The sequence below is a fragment of the Myripristis murdjan genome, chromosome 21 (assembly GCF_902150065.1).
Source record: "Myripristis murdjan chromosome 21, fMyrMur1.1, whole genome shotgun sequence".
Classification (NCBI taxonomy): Eukaryota; Metazoa; Chordata; class Actinopteri; order Holocentriformes; family Holocentridae; genus Myripristis; species Myripristis murdjan.
This window is the reverse complement of record NC_044000.1, coordinates 19672101-19697276: the sequence shown is the minus strand read 5'-3', so window position 1 is coordinate 19697276 and position 25176 is coordinate 19672101. Positions and strand designations below refer to the sequence as shown.

General features: G+C 42.9%; 1 protein-coding gene across 2 annotated transcripts; it reads left to right on the top strand.

Moving 5' to 3' along the window:
- Positions 1 to 930: 930 nt before the first annotated feature.
- dcaf6 (ddb1 and cul4 associated factor 6) lies at positions 931 to 24713 on the top strand. 2 transcript variants are annotated; one of them, XM_030080086.1, is made up of 19 exons: positions 931 to 1372; positions 4546 to 4607; positions 8825 to 8917; positions 9254 to 9439; positions 9599 to 9712; positions 10830 to 10965; positions 11600 to 11811; positions 13867 to 13960; positions 14394 to 14513; positions 15505 to 15846; positions 18397 to 18456; positions 20134 to 20356; positions 20805 to 20911; positions 21054 to 21390; positions 22591 to 22729; positions 22843 to 22999; positions 23091 to 23179; positions 23669 to 23774; positions 23997 to 24713. In XM_030080086.1, the coding sequence occupies exons 1-19, from the start codon at positions 1285 to 1287 to the stop codon at positions 24053 to 24055; spliced, it is 2724 nt and encodes a 907-aa protein (XP_029935946.1). In that variant the 5' UTR covers positions 931 to 1284; the 3' UTR covers positions 24056 to 24713. The 2 variants fall into 2 exon arrangements, with proteins under 2 accessions (XP_029935946.1, XP_029935947.1); XM_030080087.1 differs by lacking the exon at positions 18397 to 18456 and having other exon boundaries at positions 1285 to 1372.
- Positions 24714 to 25176: the final 463 nt, after the last annotated feature.

Here is a 25176-nt window from a genome sequence, read left to right as displayed (position 1 = left end):
GCAGGTTGAATGCGACAGAACTCAGGGCTTGAATCTAGGCCAGGTCCTGTGACCACCAGGACACACTGGCCATGATAATAGTGGTAACCTCAAATACTAATGCCCTCATTGGAGAGAGAGAGAGAGAGAGAGAGAGGAGAGAGAGAGAGAGAGAGAGAGGAGAGAGAGAGAGAGAGAGAGAGAGAGAGAGAGAGAGAGAGAGAGAGAGAGAGAGAGAGAGAGAATCAGGAGATCATGCCACTGTTTTACTGATACATACACTGCAGTGTGTGCTGTGGGTGTAGGACCTGAATACACAGCAACCCAGATCCACTACAGTATACATAATGACATGTGCCCACATTTACACACACACACACACACACACACACACACACACACACACACACACACACAGCCAAAGGTTTTCTCATGATGTAAAATAATTGTAAAAATAATTAGAAATATCAAGGTTCACTGCATATGCTGAATATAAAATTACTACAAGGCCTACTATATAAGGCTAGTACTCCTACTACTACTACTACTATAATAATAACAACAACTAATAATAATTATTATTATTATTAGTTGTTGTGGTAGTAGTTGTTGTAGTAGTATTACAAAAATAATAATAATAATAATAATAATAATAATAATAATAATAATTATTATTATTATTATTATTATTATTATTATTATTATTATTGTTGTTGTTGTTGTTGTTGTTGTTGTTGTTGTTGTTGCTACTGCTGCTGCTGCTGCTGCTGCTGCTGCTGATGTTATTGTTATTAATGTTATTATTATCAGTAGTAGTGCAGTAGTACTGCTAATAACAGTAATAGTAGTAGTAGTGATAAATAATAAGAGCCTTTCACGGCACCCAGGACTTTCCTGTAGCGCAGCTCCGCCCCGCTAGCTTCTCAGCTTTCTAAAATGAGCGCTCCCAAGCTCGCTGCCAAGATGCGTATCGCGTTGTTTGTGGCTATTGGGGTTTGGGAGCTCATTATTATTTATTGATTACAGCCGGACTGCTGTGTGCTGGAGAAGTAAACCAAGCTAGGCTAGCTCGTCGGATAGCAAACAGCGGCAGGCAGATATAGACGGTAAAGTGGACAGAGCAGCGAGTGAGGTTTCCACTGCCAGCGGGGCTAATGTTGAATTATGTTAGCCAGCTAGCGCTGTCCCACCAGGGCTGGGACTGATCTCCATGGCAGAAGGAAAACGACGATAAAAGACGACATCCAGAAGAAAGGGTTAGCTCACAGTTTCAATGTTATTGTTAAAAAGCTGCACTCGGTCACAATGTCCTGCTCTGGCAACCTGGTTTGGGATGTAAATAAACGCTCAATCGGATACAACGAGCCTAATACCATCAGGACCAACTATTTAGGTAAGAACAAAACCAGCCTCTTGTAAGCTAGGTAGTTAATACCAGACATGGTGAAACGTTAGATCACCAATATACTAATTTGCCACAACACTGGTTACCATGAAGCTAACCCAGCTTTGTATTTGGAGGTGGAGAAGATGGACTGACAGAAAAAAGCAGAGATGACTTTGGTCCATGCTAGCTTCTCACTAGTCAACTGACAGCTGCTGTTCTTTCTGTAAATTCAAAGCTTTTCAGTGTACGAACAACAATAAATCTCGTGTGATAGGTGATTTTAGGGGTTTAAAATGTGTATATTTTTAAATACTTATTATTCTGACAAAAGAGGGAAGCTTACACGGCTTCAATTCCACTCTCTCGTCCTGAGCTGTTAGATATATGAGACAGGATTAATATGTGATCATAATCCTCGACACAGCTGGATTTTTACAGAATTGCAGTGCGGGGGAAAAAAAAAATACATTTCCACATTCAAAGCTTCTTTGGGTTGGCCAGAAATTGCATCACAGATGAGACTTTAGTTAATGTAGGTGAGCACTTGAAAAAGATGCACACAAGTGGATTTTAAGCTCTCTTTTTCCTCATTCAAGCTTCCTTCATTTCTGGTGAAAATACCCAGGGCAAGCTCATCGAACTCACAAGTGTGTGTCGTCCTGCAGAGATTGGGCTCATCAGTGGGATATCTGGCTTAATGTCAGCACTAGTTAAGAAGGCAAATGAGCCTGTCATGTCTCTTCGCCTTGTGATACAGCGCTGTGATGCTCGTCTGCCTCTCTGTGCTGCTTGTGGACACACAGCCTCATCGACTGCAGTGTAAACACAGGACGGGGCCGGGGGCATGAAGCTGGACACAGGGCTTTTTAAGACTTGTGGGCACCTGGCAATGGCTGAGTGAAGATTTAAAAGCCTATAGAGGTGGGGCAGGTGCCGCAGGGATTTAGCTGGTGCTGTATTTAGATTGACTGGGATGTGGTCAGAGCTGTCATTGTCTGTGGGCAGGGGATCCACATAGTGATCTGTGGGTCAGACCTGCTGTAGTTTTATATTTAGCTCAAATGAGGGTGGTGGGCATCGAGCAGCCGTGCGCACTAAATCCCAGCAAAGAGTCCAAACACACTTCAGTGCGGTTGAATCAAAGTCTTTTTATTGTCCCTTTAGAGATCATTTTACATGTAAGGAAGATACAAGATAGCAGCGATAGTATGTCTTCTGTCATGTAGTCGGGAGTTCCCTGACTTTTGGAGAGGCTCAAATGTTAAAGTTGCCACTGGAGTCGGTTTTTGCACGGAGACAGGGGAGGACTCCAAGAACACACATAAATCCTGATGAGCAAAACTAAGACAGCCAGAACATACATGGAAATTATCAACATGGCACCATTGTATAGCGCAATGCAATAGTAATAGAGCAAGAAATCAAATTCAGAGAAAATATACCACATAATTTGACACAATGGGTTGTAGATTTAGGTTTCCCTTAGGCGGCTGGGAGATGAGGGAAAACACAGTCCAGATGCTTTATGAAACACTTATGATATGAAGGAATACTGTGCTTTGTTGTGCTGTGATTGTCTTTTGGCTTTGTTCTGTAGATTACACAAAGTTATATATCTGCTGTACAACTTTGTTAAGCACCAGTGAATCCACAGGCCATAGACTGAAAACTAGTCCCTCCCAGCTAACAATTATGAAAACATCTATCTTTATGCTTAATGTGACAATGTATGTTCCATTACAAATACTGTTAAATGTATTGAATGCCAGATCATTAGTGTGCTCACAGGACAGAGGTATCTGTTACTGGATAAGGTGACCAGTAGACTAAACTTCCAGACAGTCTCATTCTGTCTGTAGAAGGAAGAATTCACCCCCAAAATACTTCAGTGCTCTTGAAAAAAGAGCTCTCTACCTTGCATTTTTGGAACTGCTGTGTCGTTTGGTGTATTTTTTGCCCCACAGATGCTCGGCCAAACATCGACAACCTGACACAGCGAAATATTTCCTGTTCAGCTACAATGGAGTTTGATAGTAGCACATTTTTCAGCTGTCTAAATTTCTCAGTGGTAAATGCCAGGTTTTAGTGCCAGTCCCTCAGAAACAAAGCACAAGAAGCTCCTTTCTAAACGCATCATTTTGAACTGATTGTTTTAACAATCAAACAGAGAGAAACCCATCGTAGGAGAGGCACTGAGAGCAGTTTCCTCAATGACAGCAGCAGCCCCAAAAGATCAGGATTGCAAGGCATCCACAAGACGTGTTGTGTTTATCAGGGACATAGCTGCAATTGTAGAAACTCCCAAAGCTCAAATGTACATGAACTAGATTAATTCAAGGTTGAGAAAGAGAAAGTATGTCAGGGTATATATAAGATGTATCAACAAGGTAAACTCCTGGAATGCCTTGCACATGACAAATTGATGATATTGTACAATGTAAGAGTATCTAAGGGTGACTTTTCCCGATAGCAACCATCCTCTCAGTCCATCTCAGTCTGTGTTTTAGGCTAATCCTGTGTGTTTCAGCAGGTCACACAGAAATTTCAGGTATAAATGACTCTCTACCATAACTCTTTGTATTGTCTTATGTAATGTTCGGTTTCTTTAGGCCTTATACTGTGGGCTAGAGTGGGTGTCTGTCAATTTAAAGTTTGGAACAGGAGGTTTTCTTCCAGCTCTACATAAATGGTTTGTCAAGGCTAGACCCGGCCAGCTGTGGCTCACAAACTATCAGTTCCTTAGTTGGTCAGACCCTGGAGTTTTATATTCTTAAGGCACAACAAGCATGTACATTGTTCTTGTTTCTCCTCTATTTTCCTGTCGAGTTTAATCCATATTAATAGACTAGAGTAACTCCAGGGCTAGAACGCCAAGACGAACCATTAAGTTTAACATGTGATACCAGCAGCATAATTTCTGCATGGCTTTTTATTCCTCTCAGCTCCTTTTCCTCTAATGGTGCCAGCAGATGCAAGGGAGGCTTCTCTTGGATGAATAATACATTGCATGCTACGGAAATACTGAATGCAAATGTTTAATGTGACATTTAATCCCGTTCTGCACTTCCTTTGCACTTAGCTGGGAAAAAAAGCCCCAGAAACATATGGGCTAGCCTGCAACAGACAGGAAGCACAAGCTAAAAATTGACATGTTTTGTTTTTTTTCTCCTTTTTAACAGGTAGAAAAGAATTTGTCCAGAGGCTGAAACTCGAAGCAACACTGAATGTACATGATGGCTGTGTAAGTGCCCTCCATTATGATATGTCTGTCCTTGAGAAATTGTGCGAGTCCTTTTCTCTCCATTTAAATATCATGTCTCCTTTCCTCTTTCTGTGTGTGTGTCAGTCAGTGGGAGAAACCTCAGGTCTGACAGCAAGCAGAGTTTTGGCTTCGGGCCAAGATGCTAATGCCTGAGAGAAACCTGAAGCTGACTCTAGAGTCACACGCCCTGTCACTCTATCACCCAGGCAATCACTCCAATTCACCAGAACTAAAACAGCCACAGCACCAAGTCCTAGTAGACACTCAGCTGTCAGTGTTTACTTTGTCTTACTCCATGCTGTTGCAGTAAAAAGGTTTCAGGAATAATTTTGTCAGCATGTTACAGATACAGCTAGTTAATCGGTGTACAGGCGAGCTTTAATGTTGTGCGGTAACACCAGGCAGGAAATGGGTTTGGTGTTTTTTTCGCTACAGCATCATCTCCATCAAGGCCATCTTAAACTACTTTCCCAAAACTTCCTGTGCTGCGGTTCAAGCTGTCATTCCTCATCTCACATTAACAGGAAGTGATGGAGGAAGAAGTGCCCGGCAGTGCTGATCTGACTTAACCCGTTATAATGGAAGAATGATTTGATAGGGCTGGTGGCAATCACATACCCATCTCATTTTGTGGTGGTTAGGGGCGGTTGGGTGGTGGTTGCAATAGTTGTTGGGTACTCCCATCTGGACGATATATTTTTAGATAGATGGTGACCCATATTGCAGCATCTGTTTTGTTGTTGTTGTTGTTGTTGTTTTTGTCAGCCTGTCATGATAATGTTAATGTTAAACAGTCACGTATCTGTCAACAAACTGTAGCATTGCTCTGGGATGACTTGTCTCCTGCTAGTACCTGGTTGTTCTGTGCTTGCGTGTGTGTGTGTGTGTGTGTGTGTGTGTGTGTGTGTGTGTGTGTGTATCCTCCCACCCGTCTCTGTGGCTAAACAGCAGAGATGGAGGGGAAAAAAATCAATTCAGGTACAAATTGCATTGTTTTTGTTTTTTAGTTTGATGATTTTTGAGCCAGGACTCCATGGAGGAAGATATCTCGTGTCTAAATGGGACCTTTCAGGCTAAATAACAGATTAATATGAAATATATATATATATTGTTTTTCTGACCCAGAATCGATACTTTGTCCTTATTTTAGACTCTTATTGTTATTCAAGGTGGACAACGTGTCGCTGTTTAGACTGCAACAGATGGTGGTGTGACCTATTCATATAAATATTTAATTTTGAGTCTCTGGCGTAGCATAGTGGGAATCGAGCATATCATCACAGGAATTAAAGGCTGAAAGTAAAACCAGCAATTCATGCTGCACGTCCACACATTAAATCACTTTAAATCAAAAGTCTAGAAGGACTTTGGCATTAATTATTTAGAAGGTACAGATTAGCTCGACATTAGCTTTGATGTGTACAAACTATGCCACAAAAAACTACAGTGTTGTCCTAATATGACCAACAGTCCATTTTGTCCATATCAGGTTAAGATGGCTCAAGAAAAAACACCATGTTATTTGTTTTGCTGGCTATTTGCTATTTTTAGGCCTGCAATAAATGTAAAAAGCTGAAGGTGAAGTTGACTGACAAGCTCATGAGAATTGTCTTTGAAGTGTGATTCAGCTGCTTTCCATAGTCCATGGTTTAAAAAAAGTAACCCAAAATTCCACTCTATTGTAAAATCGAATCACAATAAAGCAGAATTGCAGTGCATATTGTGTCAGGGGACGCTGCCAGTTCCCATCCCTACTTAGCAGGCCTCAGCATGTCCAGCTCTTGGACGGGAGACCCGGTGGTGCTGTAAGGGTGTTGAAGGACAAGCAAGAGGCATAATTAATTCCTTTGATGTGTCCATGAGCCCCATTCCCCAGGGCAGGTATGACACATCCAAAAAACGCATTTGGATGCAACATCAAACCGAGGTCGTGACCCTTTGGTCACTGAAAATCTGTGGACTCTTAGAGGTGGTGGAGGAACATTTGTCCTGGCTATGCATCCAAATGGCCTCAAAATTACTTATTGATTCCCACTGAATTATTTTCCTCGTTCAGCCTTTACCGGAGAGGGAGGATGCAGGAGGTTTGAGTTTTTTGGCACATATATTCTGCCATGCATAACCCAGGTGAATGCCACACGACTGTTTGGTAAGAGAGTAAGAATTATCTTTTTGAACCAAGTAGACAAATTGATTAATTTTAGGGGGTTATTGTTGACGAAATATGTCAACACTCCTCTGACAGAGGCAGCCTAACACCATGTAAGGACTGTGAGCATTGTTCTGTTTTCTATTAGGTTGTTTCTTTTTTTTCTACCTTCAACTCACACCCTACTATGACTAGATGTCCCTCCACTGGTGGTTATGGGTGTAGCTTATGGTGCGTTCAGGTGACACATGGACACAACCACTTGCGTACAATAAGCAACACCTTGGCCTTGGTTGTGCATTCAAACTCATTTGAAGCTGTCAAAGCCCATGATAGAATTTTTCCATAGGCCTGAGGTCCTCATGATGATTTAAGGTGGTGTAAAACAAAGGGTTTGTCTATCTGTTTTCCACACCCTGGACATCTCACTAGTCCATCACAGGGTTAATACAGACAAATCCACTCACTCACATTCAGACCTACGAGCAATTTAGAGTAATCAATTCACTTGACCTGCATGTTTTTAGACAGTGGGAGGAAACCAGAGCATGATGAGGCCATAAAGAGGTCAGTTCCCGTTGTCACTCTCCAGAGAAATATTAAACAGAGGTGCACAATGTGTCACAATAAAATATGCAACAGGTTAGAAATTTCAGTTATTTGGACAATGTTGCAACAGTTAGCTGGATAATATTGACCTCATGTCATGCCTCATCACATCATTACAGCTAAACTCCTCATTGCACTACAAGGTAGAGAATCAAATTGTCTCAAATTCAATCAAATGATGAAAATTGGATGAAAAATGAACAAATCAGATTCATAACAAATCAGTTTAAGAGTGAGAGCATCTGAAATGTGGAATGGGTGAAATTTTAAGAGATATTAAGATGTGACTGGTGGACTAAAGTCTGCCTTTAGAAGTTGAAAACTACATTTTTGGCAATTGGGCATCAAGCCACTGGTCACTGAGCGGTCTGGTTGGCACCAAGACTCAATTTGCCCACTGCGTCTGTCTCTGCAGTGTAGCACAAGATATTTGATTGTTCCCAGACCCGTGTGTGTGGAAGGTGTGGGCTGGTTGTTTTCAGTTTCTGGTGCATTGCATGGCATTTAGTTTATCCCACCCCTGTCAAGTCTGAATCCGCCTGTCTGTTTTTGGCCGTCTTCAAGTCGTTGGTTACATTAAAGAGGGAGAGACAGATTTTCCTACACATAAGTACTTAATCTAATACATTTTTAACCTACTTAAGGTGATGTGCAGGTTCTCAGATTACAGCAGGCCTGCTAACATGCAATATATGATTTTGTGTCCTGAGTTCTCAAAAGGTGGTTTGTGCGATGAGGCAAGAGGAGAAGCAAATACAGGAATGAAACATTTCATTTGGGATGTAACTCCATTGGTTGCACCACAGGTAGTCTTTGGCAATGAAAAGCAATAGTGGGATGATGAAATACTGACTGAGACCGCCACACAAATGATTTGAACCAAGTCTGAGAACATTTGGCAGCCGTTAATGAAATATTGATCCACAGGGTGACGGTAAGCAGTGAAGCTAAATGTTCTGTGCTGCAGCTCTTGTGCTTTAGTTCTGCTGATGGATTGTTAACCTGTGTGACTATAGATTGATGACCATTTAAGAGCAATGAACGCAATGTTGTTGTTACGCAAAGGCTGTATTATGTTATTAAGGCTAGAGCCAAACATCACCTCTTGGAATTTCCTTGTTGATTGCAGGTGTAGGCCTTTATGTTAACTAAAAGCAATTACCCTCCTAAAGAAACAACAACCAGAGCATTTCATGCACACTTTGTTTTGGATCTTTTAAAATAACTACTATCAGATGTTTTTGTAAGAGTTCAGGTCTGGGGTTGTTTTTTTTCCTATAAAGTGGGCCTGTGAAATCCTTTTCAGACCTAAACAGTGGTTAAGTGCCATAATAAACTTGAACTTGTACTTAAAGAACTCAGATAAATTATGTTCTATGCTACCTAACCTGTATACACCAGCCTTACAAATGTAAACAAAATCCTCTTCTTCCCACAGGTCAACACCATATCCTGGAATGACACCGGAGAATACATTCTGTCAGGGTCAGACGATACCTTTCTGGTCATCACCAACCCCTACAACAGAAAGGTAGGCAGTAATTGATGTGCACTATATTTAAACTCGCCGCCTTTTCATATTTTCTACTTAATTTATGAATGGCCATACAAAAGTAAATGTTTTCTATGAACAAGTAACATATGAGGATTGCTTTATGAAGTGAAGTTGCTGCTTGGCCAGTTGTGACAAAAACAAACAAAAAAAAGGATGGTTTTTGTTCAGTAAGTGAAATTGTTTTCTCATATTTTTCAACTTGGAGGGAAGCCAAATCAAGGAAAACTGCAGCAATCCACTGTCATGGCAAGATACCAAGCTCTCTACTAAATCAGCCCTCTTTTGTTTTGTTTTTTCCCCACTCTTCTTCAGGTCAAGAAGTCGATACGTTCAGGTCATCGGGCAAATATCTTCAGTGCGAAGTTCATGCCCCACACCAATGACCAGGAGATTGTCTCCTGCTCTGGGGACGGCATCATCTACTACACACACACTGAGAAGAGCCCCGAGTACAACAGACAGTGTCAGTTCACCTGCCATTATGGAACAGCTTACGAGGTACTGAACAATAGAAAACATTCATAAAACTTGAGAAGAACCTATCCAATGACCCACTTGTACTAGTTGAAATTTGGCTTTTTTTTTTTTTTTTTTTTTAAATGTATTTCTCTCCCTTTTTCCCTTTGTTTACCTCATCCACGCTTGCTGTTTTGGCAGATTATGACGGTACCAAATGACCCCTACACGTTTCTGTCGTGTGGGGAGGACGGCACGGTGCGATGGTTTGACCTGCGCACCAAGACGAGCTGCACGAAAGAAGACTGCAAAGATGTACGGTGACAGCTGTGACATTTCTACTTTAAGTTGCTGATTAGTGAATGACACTAATTTGCCATTTATCAGAGTGACTTAAATTTAGAAGAACTGGGACATTATAGGACATGGTTTTGTTTTTGTTTTTAATAGTGCAACAGTAACAGTGCTGTAAAGGTTAGGACCCTTTGGACTGAACATGGAATAAGCACATAAGTCGATGGTTGAGTCAAATGTTTTGTTGTTTTTTGTCATTCATAATTTTTCCTAATTTTCTGCCAACAATATCTCTCTTCATTTTCTGTTTCTGCAAATTTTTTGCAAATGTTTTGGTAGTGCGCGCTTTTTATGGGTCGTTGGATTCATCATTGATTTCATCTAATTCAAGCAGCACCCCTCCTCACATGAATTCCCCCTCAGTACTTTTCCCCAAGGTGCCTTCTGTCATTGGAGAAGTTTCTGATGACAGAAAGACCGAGACCGTTTCCTTGGCCTGATGCCCAGCTGTGTCACCAAGAGCTGACTAGCTGACTGACGTGTGTGTGTGTGTGTGTGTGTTACCATTCTTGCACCCCCAGGATGTGTTACATCCTCTTATTTCATGCTTGCGATCGGTACCTGTGACGTTAATGCTGCCAGAGGCGTTTACCAGGCAGATTTGCCTCCTTCTCTTCCACAACCTGCGAGCGGTGCCTCACCCCATTTAGCAGCGGTAGAGTCGTCATCTGTTTTTACTGTGTACCGTGCCCCAACTCATTGTAATTACGGCTAAACTGTCCTTATGTCACTGAATGGATGTGCCAAAAATGTTACTTTTAAAAAGCAACACCCACTGGTAGTGATCATTGAATGGATGCATGGGGCATCAGAAGCAAAATAACCCCCATCATCCTCCACATAGACACAAACACATATAAACAATAAATCTCCAGAACTGAATTTCTGTGCAAGACGATGCAGGATAGTTTCATAATAAGATACGATAAACTAGATACTTCTACAATCATCAGCTGTACTCAAATAATTAAGCAACAAAACCCTACTCTTATCATAAGTAGTAAGACAGAAACCCAACAAGGCCTAAATCTTTTTCTTGGCTCATATTTTGTTTTCATTGTGTTTGCTGTGATTTCAGGACATCCTGATTAATTGTCGAAGGGCAGCGACCTCCATATCCATTTCTCCGCTGGTGCCCTACTACCTGGCCGTGGGCTGCTCTGACAGCTCTGTGCGCATCTACGACAGACGCATGCTGGGCACCAGAGCCACGGGTAAACTGCACCACACACTGTCCTCCTATATCACAAGTTATTCTGCTGTCTTTACATTGACATTCAGTGAAATTTGCACTGCAATTTAGTCTTTTACCTGATATTTCTATTCACAGCAACTTAAACGAAGTGCAGCATCAGCAACATGTTTACATTTCAAGATGATCACCGGACAGATACTTAGGGTCAAGGTCCAGAGCCATAGTGAGAAAAAGAAACAAAATTAGAGCTAAATAGATAAGTGGAAAGCTTTTTCCCCTTGAATTTTCCTTTTTAATTTGATTTTGTCAGCACAGGCAGAGAGAGAGAGATGGGCGTTCATCATCCTTTACATACTTTACCTTTATCGCTACAGAGCAGCCATTATTAAAAGGTCTTAGTGGACAGATGGTGGTAATGAACAAGGCCTACTGGTTTCCCTGTGGGAGGATGACTACCTTTGGAGTCTTAAATCTGTTGCACTGTCTGGTCCTCCCGTGGGATTTTTCTGCTGTTGCTACCCACTGTAGAAATGTATGCCCTGCTCCTCTTCACATCCTCAACAAAGCTAGAAATGTAGCAATAAATAACTTCATTTTGGGAGTGCAGTTAACAGATTAAACACTGTTGCTCTTCTTCTCTTCCTCCACCTCAGGTAACTACATGGGCCGCGGGACGACAGGCATGTGCGTGAGGTTCGTCCCCGCCCACCTCTCCAACAAATCGTGCCGAGTGACATCCCTCTGCTACAGCGGGGACGGTCAGGAGGTGCTGGTCAGCTACTCATCTGATTACATCTACCTATTTGATCCCAAAGATGACCAGGCCCGAGAGCTGAAGGGCCCGTCTGAGGAGCGGAGGGAGGAGGTGAGTCACTGGGATGATTTAAGTATTGTTTGGATAAAAGTTGCTGTGAATGCATGAATAGGATTTATTTTTTCCCAGGGCTTATATTTTCTGGACACAACTGCTCTGCTGGCCTGTTTTGGATAAAACTTGGGAAGGATGAATTTTAGGACCAGGGTCCAGCATCTTGAATAAAAACCTTATTGGCTCGACGTACTCACTATCTCGAACCCTGCTGAGTCAAATTTGATGATTTTGGGGATGATGTATTTTTACGCTGATGTCTAGAATCTATACAGTGAAACTTATTAGGCCACCATAGTGGCACCAGCAGGCCAAAAAAGATGCCTGTTTACTTGTTTTCTTGCTTATTTGTGCTCCTGATTACACCCATGAAGTGGTTTTCCAAATGTTTAACACAGTAGAGTGTTGTTTCAGATCTTCCTTTGAACACATTGCTTTACCGTGTAGACAGTGGTTACACTTTTGAGTTTTGTTCCCACACCCAGCTAACATCAGTGATGTATGTAGGTAGGGCTGCAGTGAGAAGCAGACACTGAGCATGTCAATGCTGCAAAAAACAGCCTCAGGGGTTTCCTGGATGAGGACTGTTCAACACATAGATCCTGTGTGTGAAGCAGGATGAGATACTCAGCTCGGTTTGGCTATAAATACGTCTGTTGTAACTTGTTCCATACATGCACATTAAACTAAAACCTGTCGAGCCTGCTGCACAAATTCAGTGAAGCACACGGCGCCATACATACATGTTCTCTCTCAGAAGGTAAACGCACATGGCCAGAGGCTTTATTACAGTTCACGTCACACTCTGTCCATTGGGGATGTTTATTGTAAACAGTGTAGACTTTGCTTTGGCCTTTGCTCTTAATGCACTGCAGTCATGACGGCTAAATCTGTGTTGGCTGATGCAGAGCAGTCAAGGGGGTGATTGACCCTGAGAAGTCAAGACAAGATAGATCAAGAGGGAAGAATAGAGCGATAATGAAAGGGAGCGGGTGGGAGGAGGTGTCCAATTTTATCCAATTGAAGCTGTTTCCATTGGTAATGGAGCTACTCACAATCTGTAAAATGTTCGCAACTTAAGTAGATGTAAGCATCATGCTATAATCAATGATACCAATCTAAAATGTGAATACTTTTAAATGCTGTGGTATTCTAATCTGTAGTTCATGTCTTTTCAAGCAACAAAAATGTAATCATAAAATGAGCGCTTGCAATTTGGCATATTATTTTTGCATTACCATGTATTTGTGTCATCTTATTCATTTGAGTAGTGAAGTTTGGAAGTCTTAGTTTGGGTAATAAAGTTCTGCTGGGATTTGCATATCCATGGCTGTAAAAGAGACACACTCACACTCAGAGTGTTTTGCATCTGGCGGATGAATTGATGTCTTGACTGTGAGTGGGGGGCTTTGGAGGGACGAAATGTGCTGGATCATGGTGCCAGTGTTTCAAAGCCTTGTGGTGTGTTCAGCTGTGTCGAGATGCAACCACCACACACATTCCTTTCCAAATACAGCGACCGACGCAGGCAGTGCTCCACCGCTCCCAAAAATAGTCCAGGCTTGATGCGTAGGGCTGCCAAGGAGAGTCTCATTACCCCTCTCTGCCTTGTACACCACTTGACCCTTCCTTGATCCGCCCTCTCTCCCTTCCCTTCACCTGTAACCCCACTTAGTCTGGGCCTTTCCGTTTCAGTGCTGTTCCCCCTCTTCCTGTCTCCCCTCTCTGTGATTCATCCCATTATCTCTTCAGCCTCCACTCCTTTTCACCACCTCTCACCCTAGTCCAGACCTGACAACATGTTCTGAATAAAGCTGAAGATTTCCCATTTCTGGCGCTCTGCCTGTTGTTTTGCAGAGAGAGGCATGGAATGGAAGCCTCAGTCGTTCAGATAGAGGGGAGGGGGCACTTTGAAACAGGACAGCGACACAGACGAGCAACGTTTTGCTTTGGCTGTGGGGCTATTTTTGACCACACTTTGACTGACACATTGCTAATCTGTGTGTGTGTGTGTGTGTGTGTGTGTGTGTATGCGTGTGTGTGTGGCCACAGCTGAGGCAGCCCCCAGTGAAGCGCCTCCGTCTGCGTGGTGATTGGTCTGACACTGGACCTCGAGCTCGTCCTGAGAGTGAGAGAGAGAGGGATGGTAAGAAGAGAGTGAATCACGACCACAACTGACACACACACACGCACGCACACACACACACACACACACCTCTTCACAACACAGCACTGCTCGTTTTATCTAACACAATGGCTTCCCCTTGTGTAGAGTTTTCCTTCTCCAATTCTGTTAGACATTTGTCCTTAGTAAATGCAAATCTAATTGAAAAACATAAGTCTCCCTCACTGAGACATTAGTTTGTGAAATTTCCAGTGTCTGAGGGTCTACTTTAGAGACAATAACAGCTTGTGTAGGCTGTAATGTTAGAGTCATGCCTTATATTGCCACCTAATGTCTAACTATCCATCCTTTTTCACATTGCTGTTCACGCTGCATTGAGAGTGCTCCATTTACACTGACTGATTAAGTCAGTGTGAAAACATTTCTTAAAGCATTTCTTTCTGCACTCTTGTAGGAGAACAGAGCCCCAATGTGTCTCTGATGCAGAGGATGTCGGACATGTTGTCCCGCTGGTTTGAGGAGGCCAGCGAGGCTCAGAGCAGCAGAGGAACGCGGCCTCAGGCGCGATCCAGAGGTGAGACTGGGCTTCTGTACTCTTAAAATCTTAAAAACTGTTTCAACACTACAGATCAAATGGGCTATGCATTTTTATTGATCAGTTAATCCATTCATTTATTTTTTTTTAAACTGAGAGTAGTGTTGGTTCATATGCAACAAAGAGGATGTCAAACCATGTACGTCTTCTGGCCCTTTAAAAAGTATCTCAATGTATCAACTACACTCTAGACTATGAAGGGTCTCAAGTTAAATGTTTTTATTTTTATCCGTGAATTTATTCTGCAGAGCTGCTGTTTTTTTTCTCAGTGCACTACGTTTTTCGTGAAAAAAATCTCTGGCTGCACACGGACATACTCTGGAACTGCTGGTGTTTGTTTTGTTTTTATTTAATCATACCGGCAGGGTCTTCAAGGGCCAAAGTCAGATTAGTCACCGACTGACGTCACTCCTCTGTACCTGGGGTGGTGCGTTTTGTTACAGTGAGAGAAATATTCTGTACAGCTGATGTCTATTCTTTATTGGGCATCTAATAAATAACCTTGTATTGTGTAAATTGAACTAAAACTCATATCAGCGTTGCTGCAGTTTCTATCACACAAATTTCACAATCATCTTGTTTGAAAATGACGTGAGATGTTTATATGTGGGGGGGTTCATCTGTTTTTTACACTGGCAGCTTCCAGGGTGATACTCAGATAGATGTTTTTATGGTTGTAGGACAGCACATACTCTAGTATCTTCCCGTTGTATGGGCATAAGCAGTAATTCTATGCAAGTTAGACTAAAGTTACTGTATTTTCCATAGGAGAGATAAGATGGCTCTCAAATGAAGTGCTTATTAATTAGCTCTATGTGTATCACCAAAGAGGCCCCAGAATCTTTTTTTTTTTTTTTTTTCTATTGTCCAGGCTCATTCCGGAGTTCAGATTCAGATTGGTCTTATAAATGTTTTTAACATTTATGATAAAAGGGAAACAATAAACAACTGTTTGTTTTCTTGTCTCCAGGAACGGCTCTCCGTCCAGAGGGGGCGTCTTCTGCCCCGGCAGCCCCCGCAGATGCCCCCACGCAGGAGCCCAGAGCCCCCGAGAGGCCCATGGAGACAGACACAGAGGCCCCTGCCACTTTGGCCACCCCCGCCCCCATGCCCAAATCTACTTCCTCCTCTTCCTCAGGGTCTTCGTCAACAGTCACAGCACCTCCTCCTTCCAGCTCCTCATCAATGGAGAGCTCGGCCCCGTCCTCCTCCCCCCTTACCTCCTCCCCTGACTCGGAGCAGAGGAGTCAGGCGGACACTGCCGGGACCCCCACACCGACGCCCACGCCCACCTCAGATCCTGCGCTGTCAGGTAAACACACAAACACACACTCACCAGAGACAAGCTGTGTTCACCTGTCCACTTTTTACACAAACCGTCCCAGAAAGTCCCAACTCTGACTCTTCAGTGCAGGAGGTAAGTATCCCACCTCTTTGTTCTGTTTCATTTATGAAGAGTTACCTCGGTTCCCCTGGTGTGTGTGGGCGGCCGTGTTGGAGGAGCCACTCCACTCAAGCAGCAGTCTCATCTCACTCTGTTTTCCCTCAGCATCCTGTGTTTATTTTCATTCTGTGCCTCAGTTTCTGCCTTCTCTGTCCTCTTCCCCCACCCCCCACCCTTCAGTCTTCTAATCCTGCATTCACTGTCCCTCTCTTCCTCTTCCTCTGCCTGTTTGTTAGAGTACGGTCCTCACCGGCTGCCTGTAAGTTTAGTGTGTAGGCGTTTGCAGAGGTTACTCCTGCTGGCAGACCCCCCAGGACAGGGTGAGCGAGCAGCCCGTTCTTCCACTGCAGCCCCTGAGAGACAGTCACAAAGAGCTGCTGGTGCTGCTGAGACGCAACCTCGTACAGGTTACCTGCCCCGCCCCCCCGTCCCACAGCACTGCTTTCACACAGGCTGTTCACCTGGCCTCTCCACCCTGACATCCCACCCCTTCCCCTCCACCTCGCCAGCTTTGTACAGAGAGTAGGGTTGGGTATTGATATGACTGTATAAATGTTGATGCCTTAACAATTCCCTCTCATTCAATTCAATTCAGTTGAATTTTATATCGTGTCAAATCATAGCAGAAGATATCTCAAGGTATTTGGCAATTCCATGAACCAAAATCTTCCCCCAAGAGCGTGTGTGCACAGGGCGAAGGTATCAATTTGATTCTTTAGAGGTTCTCTAAAATGGAGCAGCCTTTTCAGAGTGATTCATTTCAGAGCGGCTGCTGTTGCCTATTCTCAATATTTTTTTAAAATCCTTTCTAAAGTTTTCTGACTGACTAAATTTAATATAGGAGCATTTTATAGCGCTCAAAATGCTGAGTCTGTAATTATAAACTGAAATAAATTAAATTCTGTTACCAATCTCAAACTAACTGTAAAACTTTGCTCTATACTTTTAAGAACTGATTATTTTTCACTGCACCAACGAACTTTAATGAAGCCCACCTCCCTCCCTCATAGATAATGCCTGCTTGACTTTTTTGCTCTTCGCATGTACTTCCCATCTCTTAAAAATATCAGTGGTTTATTCTGTTGCGCTTTACCGTGTCTGTTTGCTCTACACATGCAGACCTTCTGCCTGCAGTTGCAAACTCGATTTACATGATGGCTGTATTTCTCACATCGTATCACATACAGACACAAATAAGAACGAGAATAACGACAAAAATTGGGAATCGATTACAGGAGCCGTTGAAAGTGAAATGTGTTTGGAGCCAGCTGGTTCTTGCAATGTTGGATTTCTTTCTTCCACTTCTGGTTCCATTGATGCCCAACCCTAACAGAGAAGATCAGATTTTAGGAAGATCTGATTTTGCAAGAACTGACCATTAATCCTGACAATTCCTCCTCCCCTCCCCATTCTCCAAGAATGCACTTGGTGTTTTTTAACCTCTGTAACTATCACCTCTCTGCTCTTTGCCGAGTCCCCGACTCACACTTACTCTCACTCCATCCCTCCACATGTTGCTTGAGTTTTCAGCTGCAGCTCCCCTGTTTGGAGTGGCACCCGCCAACATGAAGCTCTGCCTTGGCGCCCCATGGCATGTGTGGTTATTCACCCATGTGTGATGATGCAGCAGATGCACGCTGATCAGTTATTTTAACCAGAGTGTGACTGATAAAAGTACGTGACCCTGCTCCTGTGTTAACCAGACAGCAGCACTGAGTAGCCATAATGCAGGATCTGCAGAATAATCTGATTCCTAATGATTTGATCTTGTGCAAGAGAAACATGTTGAAATCTTTTTAAACAGGATTGTTTAACTCAACCAGTGATGCATCTGATACTAATAATTAATTAATAGCTTGATAGGCCATTGCTTTCAAGTGAAAACCAGGCCTCACTACTAGTTGCAAAGCAGAGAATTGCTGTTTTGAAAAATAATATAATAGTAGACACTGTGTTATGCTTGGCATCTCTTATTAGGTTTCAAAAGAAGTTTATGAGCAAGCAAAATTTTATTATGGTTTGTATTTGCTTTAGTGTTGCAGACTAGCTTACCACTACCATACAAATTGATTTCCCTGATGGTGTTATATTGTAGGAATCTATTTCATCAGCTCTTGTTAGACCTGTTCATAAGCAAGTCTACAAAGATACGCATGTGTGAATCTACTTTCTACCAGTTGTTCAAACTTAAACTTGCAAATTTCTCACGCTCATCTTGCATAGAAGAACTGAGGCTGCACTTCAGTGAACTTGTCTCCCCTGGTTTGCACAGCATTTTCATATTAATGGAAGTTCTTCCTTTGGCTGGTCTGACAGCCAAAGCTCTGACTTTGAACTTTAACCCCTGTGTGCCCCGAGTGTGTGAGCCCTCCGGTTCAGCCTCTGTCCGATGTTTAGTCAGTCTCATTTGTGTTCCAGATTCCCCCTCGTCTGTGGTAAACAAACAGCTGGGATCCATGACTCTTGATGAACAGCAGGGTGCGTCTTCTCCCCCCACCTCTTGTTTTATCCTCTCTGTCAACACACACACACACACACTTTCTCTCATACCTCTCCTGTCTCTTTGTTCTCCTCCTTCGTTCTCCCTTTCTAGTTTTTCTTTCCATTCCCCCTCCCCTCCCTACTCTGCCTCCATGTGTGTGATGCAGCTTCTGTATTTGCATGGGACATCTCAGGGTTGTTATTTGCTTTTAATAACATGCCTATGGATAGATAGAGCATGTCTATGTGATCCAAGTTAACAGGCCCTGTATATTTTTGGGGAACACTACTACCTACAGCCATTACCGTCCATTTGTTATTTTTAAGAATCTCCATCTCTATTTGCCCCACTTCCCGTAGAGTCCCCTCGATCAGTATTGAGATCAAAACGGGCCCTTTTCTTATTCAAACGATTGTGTGTATTTTCTCTACCTTAATCTAGCTCAAGTGGCCCTCCACAACTGCAAAATTGCAAATAAAAATGGGGCCTCATGATCGCTCAGGCACCCGCTATCCCTCTCAGCCCAACCCCTGTCTCTTCCAAGAAAATCCCTTCTCCTAATAGACTATCTAATAAAGGCAATACCCCCAAAACACACACACAAGAAAATAGAGGGCACCCAGAGAGCGCAGACCTTCACCTTGTTGACAGCTCTACAACCTGCCGTTATACACAAAGATGTCAATCCTATCACTACATTGTCTATGTTTCTGCAGTTGAGAACATAGTTTCATAGTTGAGGCTGGGGAAACGATCATTGTCTAATGGCAGAATTGGTGGATCACCACTGAAATCTAACCAGTTACTCTTTGGCCCAGCAAGTTCCATAAAGATCTGTGCAGATGTTTTGAGAGATCCTGCAGACAGACAAGCGACCAGACAACAGGAGCAAAAACATGATCTCATTGGTGGAGGTAACAATAATTCTAATTGCAGAGCTCGCAGCTGGTGGCAGTTATGGAGTTCAGGCCATAAACAGCAATGTGAAAGATGCCTTAGTGGTCAACAGTGGTGTGGGTTTGGTCAAAGGGCAGACAGGCATCCACAACAAGTGTTTTACTGTGGCATGGACACTGTGACTACAGATGGCAATTGATAAGATTTAACTGATACCAGTGCCATTATTGATTCTGCTTTTCAGTCTGATTCTTTATCAATTCCCTTATTTGTTCCTTATCAAACGTAGGCCTACACAGGTTTTCATGGCAACTGAAAAGACGCATATTAAGTATTCTCCCTTACTTATTATCAGGAAACTGATAATGGCTAATGTTAATGATCCTGGTTGAACCTCCTTTGTAATGCTACCTGTGGAGGTGTGTAATGAAACTTTAAGGAGCTTGGACTTCTAAGCCTTTCTTTCTCAGTTCTGTTGTCGCTGTGGCCGGTGATAGTTGGTGTTATTGTCTCCCTTTCAGTGTGTGTCCCTTTGTCTTTCCTGTCAGTGTCAGCTGCATGTTGCCTTTTGTCACTCAGTGGGAAGTGATGCAACAGACGGTTGCATGTTTCCAGGTTGTTTTGCAAGAACCTAGTGTGCAGTGTGATTTTTATAACAAAAATCACTGAGGTCTGCTAAACTACCACCAAAACTACGTAATCAGAACAGCCAGTATTTTAACACAGATGATTCAGCCTCACTTCCTTTGCCTCTCTCTGTTCCTTTGCCCTCTCAGGAGGACCAGAGGCTGTGAGTTCGGCTCCTGCTGAACCCGCCTCTGCACCCGCCAGTGGGGCAGCAGCGCCCAGCAGCAGCAGCAGCAGCAGCAGCAGCAGCAGCAGCACTCCCTCCACCACCGGCACGAGTCGACCCAGTGCAGCAGAGCCGGTCCTGAGCCTCCACTACAGCTCAGAGGGAACCACCACCAGCACCATAAAGCTGGACTTCACAGACGAATGGTGAGTGCCCAGTTTACCATTGCGAAAGAAATTCCTTGTAAAGATGAGTGTCAATTTCACACATCACTGACGTCATGGTGAAAATCTTTGAGAGAATAAAGTTCGCCTTTACAATGCCTGCTGTATTTGAGAATATTTTGTTATACCTTGATCAAAATGTGGCAGTTGTTTTGCTCATGGAAGTTCATTCAGTTAAAGTGAGGGAATCAGTTATTATTGTATTTTTGCACTGCAGATGAAAGGGTTGCATGTTTTGGATGTATTTCACTCGGTTCATCATTTATACATAATTCGCTAACTCACTGAACATATTGTGATGAAAACGTCACATCAGCGATTCAGAGTTGCAATGAAAGTTAATATTTCACATAGTTTCATTTGAGCCAAAGGAGAATGTGATCACAGCATTTCAGGCTTCATACAGTGTTCTTCCTTCCTTCCTGTACAGGAGCAGTACAACGTCCAGCTCTAGAGGCAATGGACCCAAAACATCCGAGGCTGTGGCGGCTCAGGGCAGAGAGAGTGTGTCAGCGGAGAGCTCGGTGTCAGAGCATGGTGAGTAACCTCCAGCCAAATCCAGAAGAATTACAAGAATGTTGCCTTAAAATACAGTTGGCAAATATTGCAGAGCACTTCTTCATCCTATATACTGGACACATCACCACTGACATGTTTGTTGGTATTTCTGGTTCCTCAGCCCCATCTGAGTCGACAGGCCAGAGCAAACCCACCACCTGCACAGACCCTACCTGTGAGCTCTCCCCCTGCAGCCATGGCAGGTCGTCAGCTCAGGCGCCAGCCGAGGCCTCCTCAGAGGCAGGCGGCATGACCTCTTCACCCCTGGAGCGGAGCCAGCCGGAGGGCATGGAGGACCCGGCAGGCAGCTGCAGGAGAGCGGAGCCCGCTGGAGAGGAGGGCCAGGAGGGAGAGGGGGGACAGGGTCAGCTGGCACGGGGCAACCAGGACTCAGACGACAGCGATGACGACCCAATCCTCATCCCGTCATCGCGGTTCAGAGGAGGACAGGGACAGAGGTGTGGACTGCAGTGTTAAACACACACTATACAATCAAATACACTCGTTTCGATGTTTCAATGCAGGTTGTTTAATTAATAGATAAAGATTAGATCTTGTATGGCATTTAAAGGGTAGGTATTCTGTTTTTGTTTATTATGATGCCTTGTCACTGACTACTTTACTGCGCATAGATTTAATTCCAGAGGATCTGCAGTAGGAGATAGAATGATCAGGTAAACTCTTTGCACGGGCAACAAGAGCATCTAACCTGGCAGGCATGTGATATGCCGTCAAATATTTAAACCCAAGAAGAAACAATGATCTAGGGCTGAACTGTTAATCAAAGTATAATCAAAATCACAGTACGGCTAAGTGCAATATCCTAATCACAGTAGCTGCAAATTTTTGGTAGTGGTAAAATGTGTGACAAAACATTGTTGTAAAAATTGTATATGCTAGATGTGATGAAATATTTTTGTTTGGTACAGACCCCAGCAAAATCACACCATCACCATTTTAATAGCTTTTTCAGTGAAAATGAAAATTATAATGCAAAAATTACCCACTGAAATTGTCAATCATAGCACAATTGTAATATCTGTCAAAAATAATGTCAATATGATGTTTTTACCATATCGTTCAGCCCTACTGTGATCTGAGTAACAAGATGAAGCTATGTGATGGTTTGGCCAGTTCACTCAAATAACTAATTGTAGTGTCGGTGTGTGCCGTGCATGTGTGTACTGACAGCACCAGCGGTGTGTGAGCTGCATCGTTACAACAGAGTTAAACACAAGAGAGTGAAGAATGAACTTGCTTGCATGATTTCCTGATGGAAAGGAGCCCAAAAACAATAAAAAATGGAATTCCTCAATGGGATATGGTGTTTAAAAATATGTAAATTTTTACCATGGAAGACTTAACTAATATACTACATGGACCAATGTGTGCAATATTATCGGTTTCAGCTGGGACTGAACAAGCAGACATTTAAATCTTTTTAGTGGCTGCTTTCTAGTTTGGAGTTGCATTAAATGAAAGCATTTTGAATGAACAGATCAGAGATAGCATAGTTAGTGGCTGTCTCACCATTTCTTTCAAGGCCTGGATCCATAATAAAAAGCATGAGGTTCATGAAAGCAAAACCTCAAGTATGGTTTTGCTCATTTTTTGGTATGATTTGTAAATAAATGTGTTGGCTGGTGTGTGCCTCATAGACGCTCAGCAGCTGCCCGTATCCAGGAGCTGTTTCGCAGGAGGAAGGAAAGAAGAGAAATGGAAGAAAGTGAGACCCAGAACATCCGGAGACCCTCGGTCAAAATGGTCTACAAGGGTCACCGCAACTCCAGGACAATGGTACACCTCAGTCCATTTACATCAAATAACATGAGGATTTCGAAGCCTCTGGAGAAAGTCTTCCTATTTACCAAACTTGGAGGTGTTTTTTTTTCTTTTCTTTTCCTGTTTAGATAAAGGAGTCCTGTTTCTGGGGCAACAACTTTGTGATGAGCGGCTCCGACTGCGGCCACATCTTCATCTGGGACAGACACACCGGAGAGCACCTCATGCTGCTCGAGGCCGACAACCACGTGGTCAACTGCCTGCAGCCGCACCCCTACGACCCCAGTGAGTCTCACTCCAGCCAGCCTCTGCATGGTGACCACGTGTTGAATGCTAACCGTGTGTGTGTGTGGGTTTGCATCTGCATCTGTTTCAGTTCTGGCCTCATCAGGGATAGACTACGATATCAAGATCTGGTCACCTCTAGAGGAGTCGCCATCCTTCAACAGAGTCCTTGCTGAAGAGGTATGATGAGAGAACAGTGAAATAAATATGAAGCTGAAACGCTGTCCTGTGTGTCTGACAGAATAGTAGGTAATATTTCATCAGAGAACTGAACGCTGGAATCTCTGGCCTGGGTCAGTAATTCTCCTTGGCAATAGCCTCATAACAATAGTTAATACGTGTATTTATAGAGAGAGGACTGCAGCTAATCGCCCTGTGGGTGGTGCCAGACAGACTGTGAGAGCAGCTGTTTTAATGCTCAGCGAATTTCACTTAATAACACTGTTAAATATATTTATGCTTGTCATCTATAGACATTTTTGACAAATCAGACCAACACAAAACTGTTTAACTGATTAAAAAACATATTCCAAGTATGCTTCAGCTCTCTTAAAATGACAGCTAGTTCCTTCACCCCCCCACCCCCCAGCAGTGACCCAGCTTTCACTCCCCATGTTTTGCGTTCTTTCTCCCTCTCACACCTTTTTTCCTGCACTCTCCTCTTTCAAGGTAATAACTCGTAACGAGCTGATGCTAGAGGAAACAAGGAACACCATCACAGTCCCAGCCTCATTTATGCTTCGAATGCTGGCCTCCCTCAATCACATCAGATCAGGTACACAAACACACAGGCTGTTAACTTATGCAAATTCTGTTTGAGATTTGTGGCAGTTTGGAGTATTTGTGCATGAGATCCATGTCCAGCACAGTAAGCCTCTTACTGTTGCCACAGAGACCAGTCATAGTTAATTCTTTTAGGTGCTAACAGGTCTGCGTGCTCTGCTGTGTCCACATCTTTATTTGCCCTCTCCTTAACTTCTCCCTTTCCCTCTTTTAGATCGACTGGAAGGCGATCGCTCTGAAGGCTCTGGCCAGGAAAACGAGGATGAGCAGTAGTAGCCTGCCGGCATTTTAAAGAAAACATTATTTCTTCTTGCTGTAAAGCACTTGAAAACATGAGATTTTTACAAGTATACTGTAGAATACTTCCTTATGAAAATTGGTTGAATTTCTAGCCCCTGTTTTTTTAAGATCACTTTCTTACTGATGTTTCTGTATGAGGATACACTAACGTGTGAATGCAAGGGCAAGGAAGTCTATATATGTTAAGTGTGTGGAAAAAAAAAATATGGTGGCTGCTGTGCAAGGATGTAAAGTGCAATATTATTTTGTTAGGAGAAAGTGAGCTTTGATCAGTGTTAAGCTGTGACATTTATTTGTAGCAGATGGCAATGAACTCAAATGTTGCTATACTGCACTGGCAGTTACGCATGTAAACAAAAACTTTTTGATTTGAGTAAACCATACTTTTGAGTATGCTTTAATTTTGTTGTTAAAACAAAAAGATACAAAGCTGTGCTTCTTGTTCCCAAAGGGTCAACGAAATAACCTTTTGCCAAATTTGGAAAAATTTCTAAGCTAAATGGCATCTCAGAGATATATCTGTTCTTGGGTCTAGCAGATAGATACATGTGACTGTGCAACTGCCCTCACAAATGAATGAAGTGGTGAATTCATTCAACAAATAAAGAACAATCTGATCTTTGCGTATTGATTCCTGCTGTGATTCAAAGACTGGTCGAGTTCAAACGGTTTCTAACAGTGGATTAGCTTGACTGTGTGTCACCTGTAAGTTGCATGACTAATGGGGGATTCGTCACCCAGAGCCGTCACAGGACAGGTGGCCATTGTTTTGGTAGCTGCTAAAACAATATGGCCTGTAATTACACCCCCCTCCCTCTGTCTCACACCACAAGGGAAAAAAGTCAAGTGATTTTAGGGAAGTGTAATTCAAGATCCCCATTAATACTGACAAATTGAAACCTGTAGAGCTCGTTTCACTCCTAGGCAATTTATAATCAATCCACTCAGAAGACATGTAAAAAAACAAACAAAAAACTTTAATAAAGGAATCTTCAATACAAACTAACAAATCTGTATTACAAGTTATAGTAGAAATCAAAAGGTTACAGTACCTTTCTGGTGGTATATTGCTTCTTATAAAGTAGTACCATACA

Coding starts and splice junctions, on each gene's coding strand:
- dcaf6 (XM_030080086.1), top strand. CDS start 1,285: ATGTCCTGCTCTGGCAACCTGGTTTGGGATGTAAATAAACGCTCAATC. Junction 21,391..22,590: donor AGAGGAGGACAGGGACAGAG/GTGTGGACTGCA, acceptor TGTGCCTCATAG/ACGCTCAGCAGCTGCCCGTA. Junction 23,775..23,996: donor CCTCAATCACATCAGATCAG/GTACACAAACAC, acceptor TCCCTCTTTTAG/ATCGACTGGAAGGCGATCGC.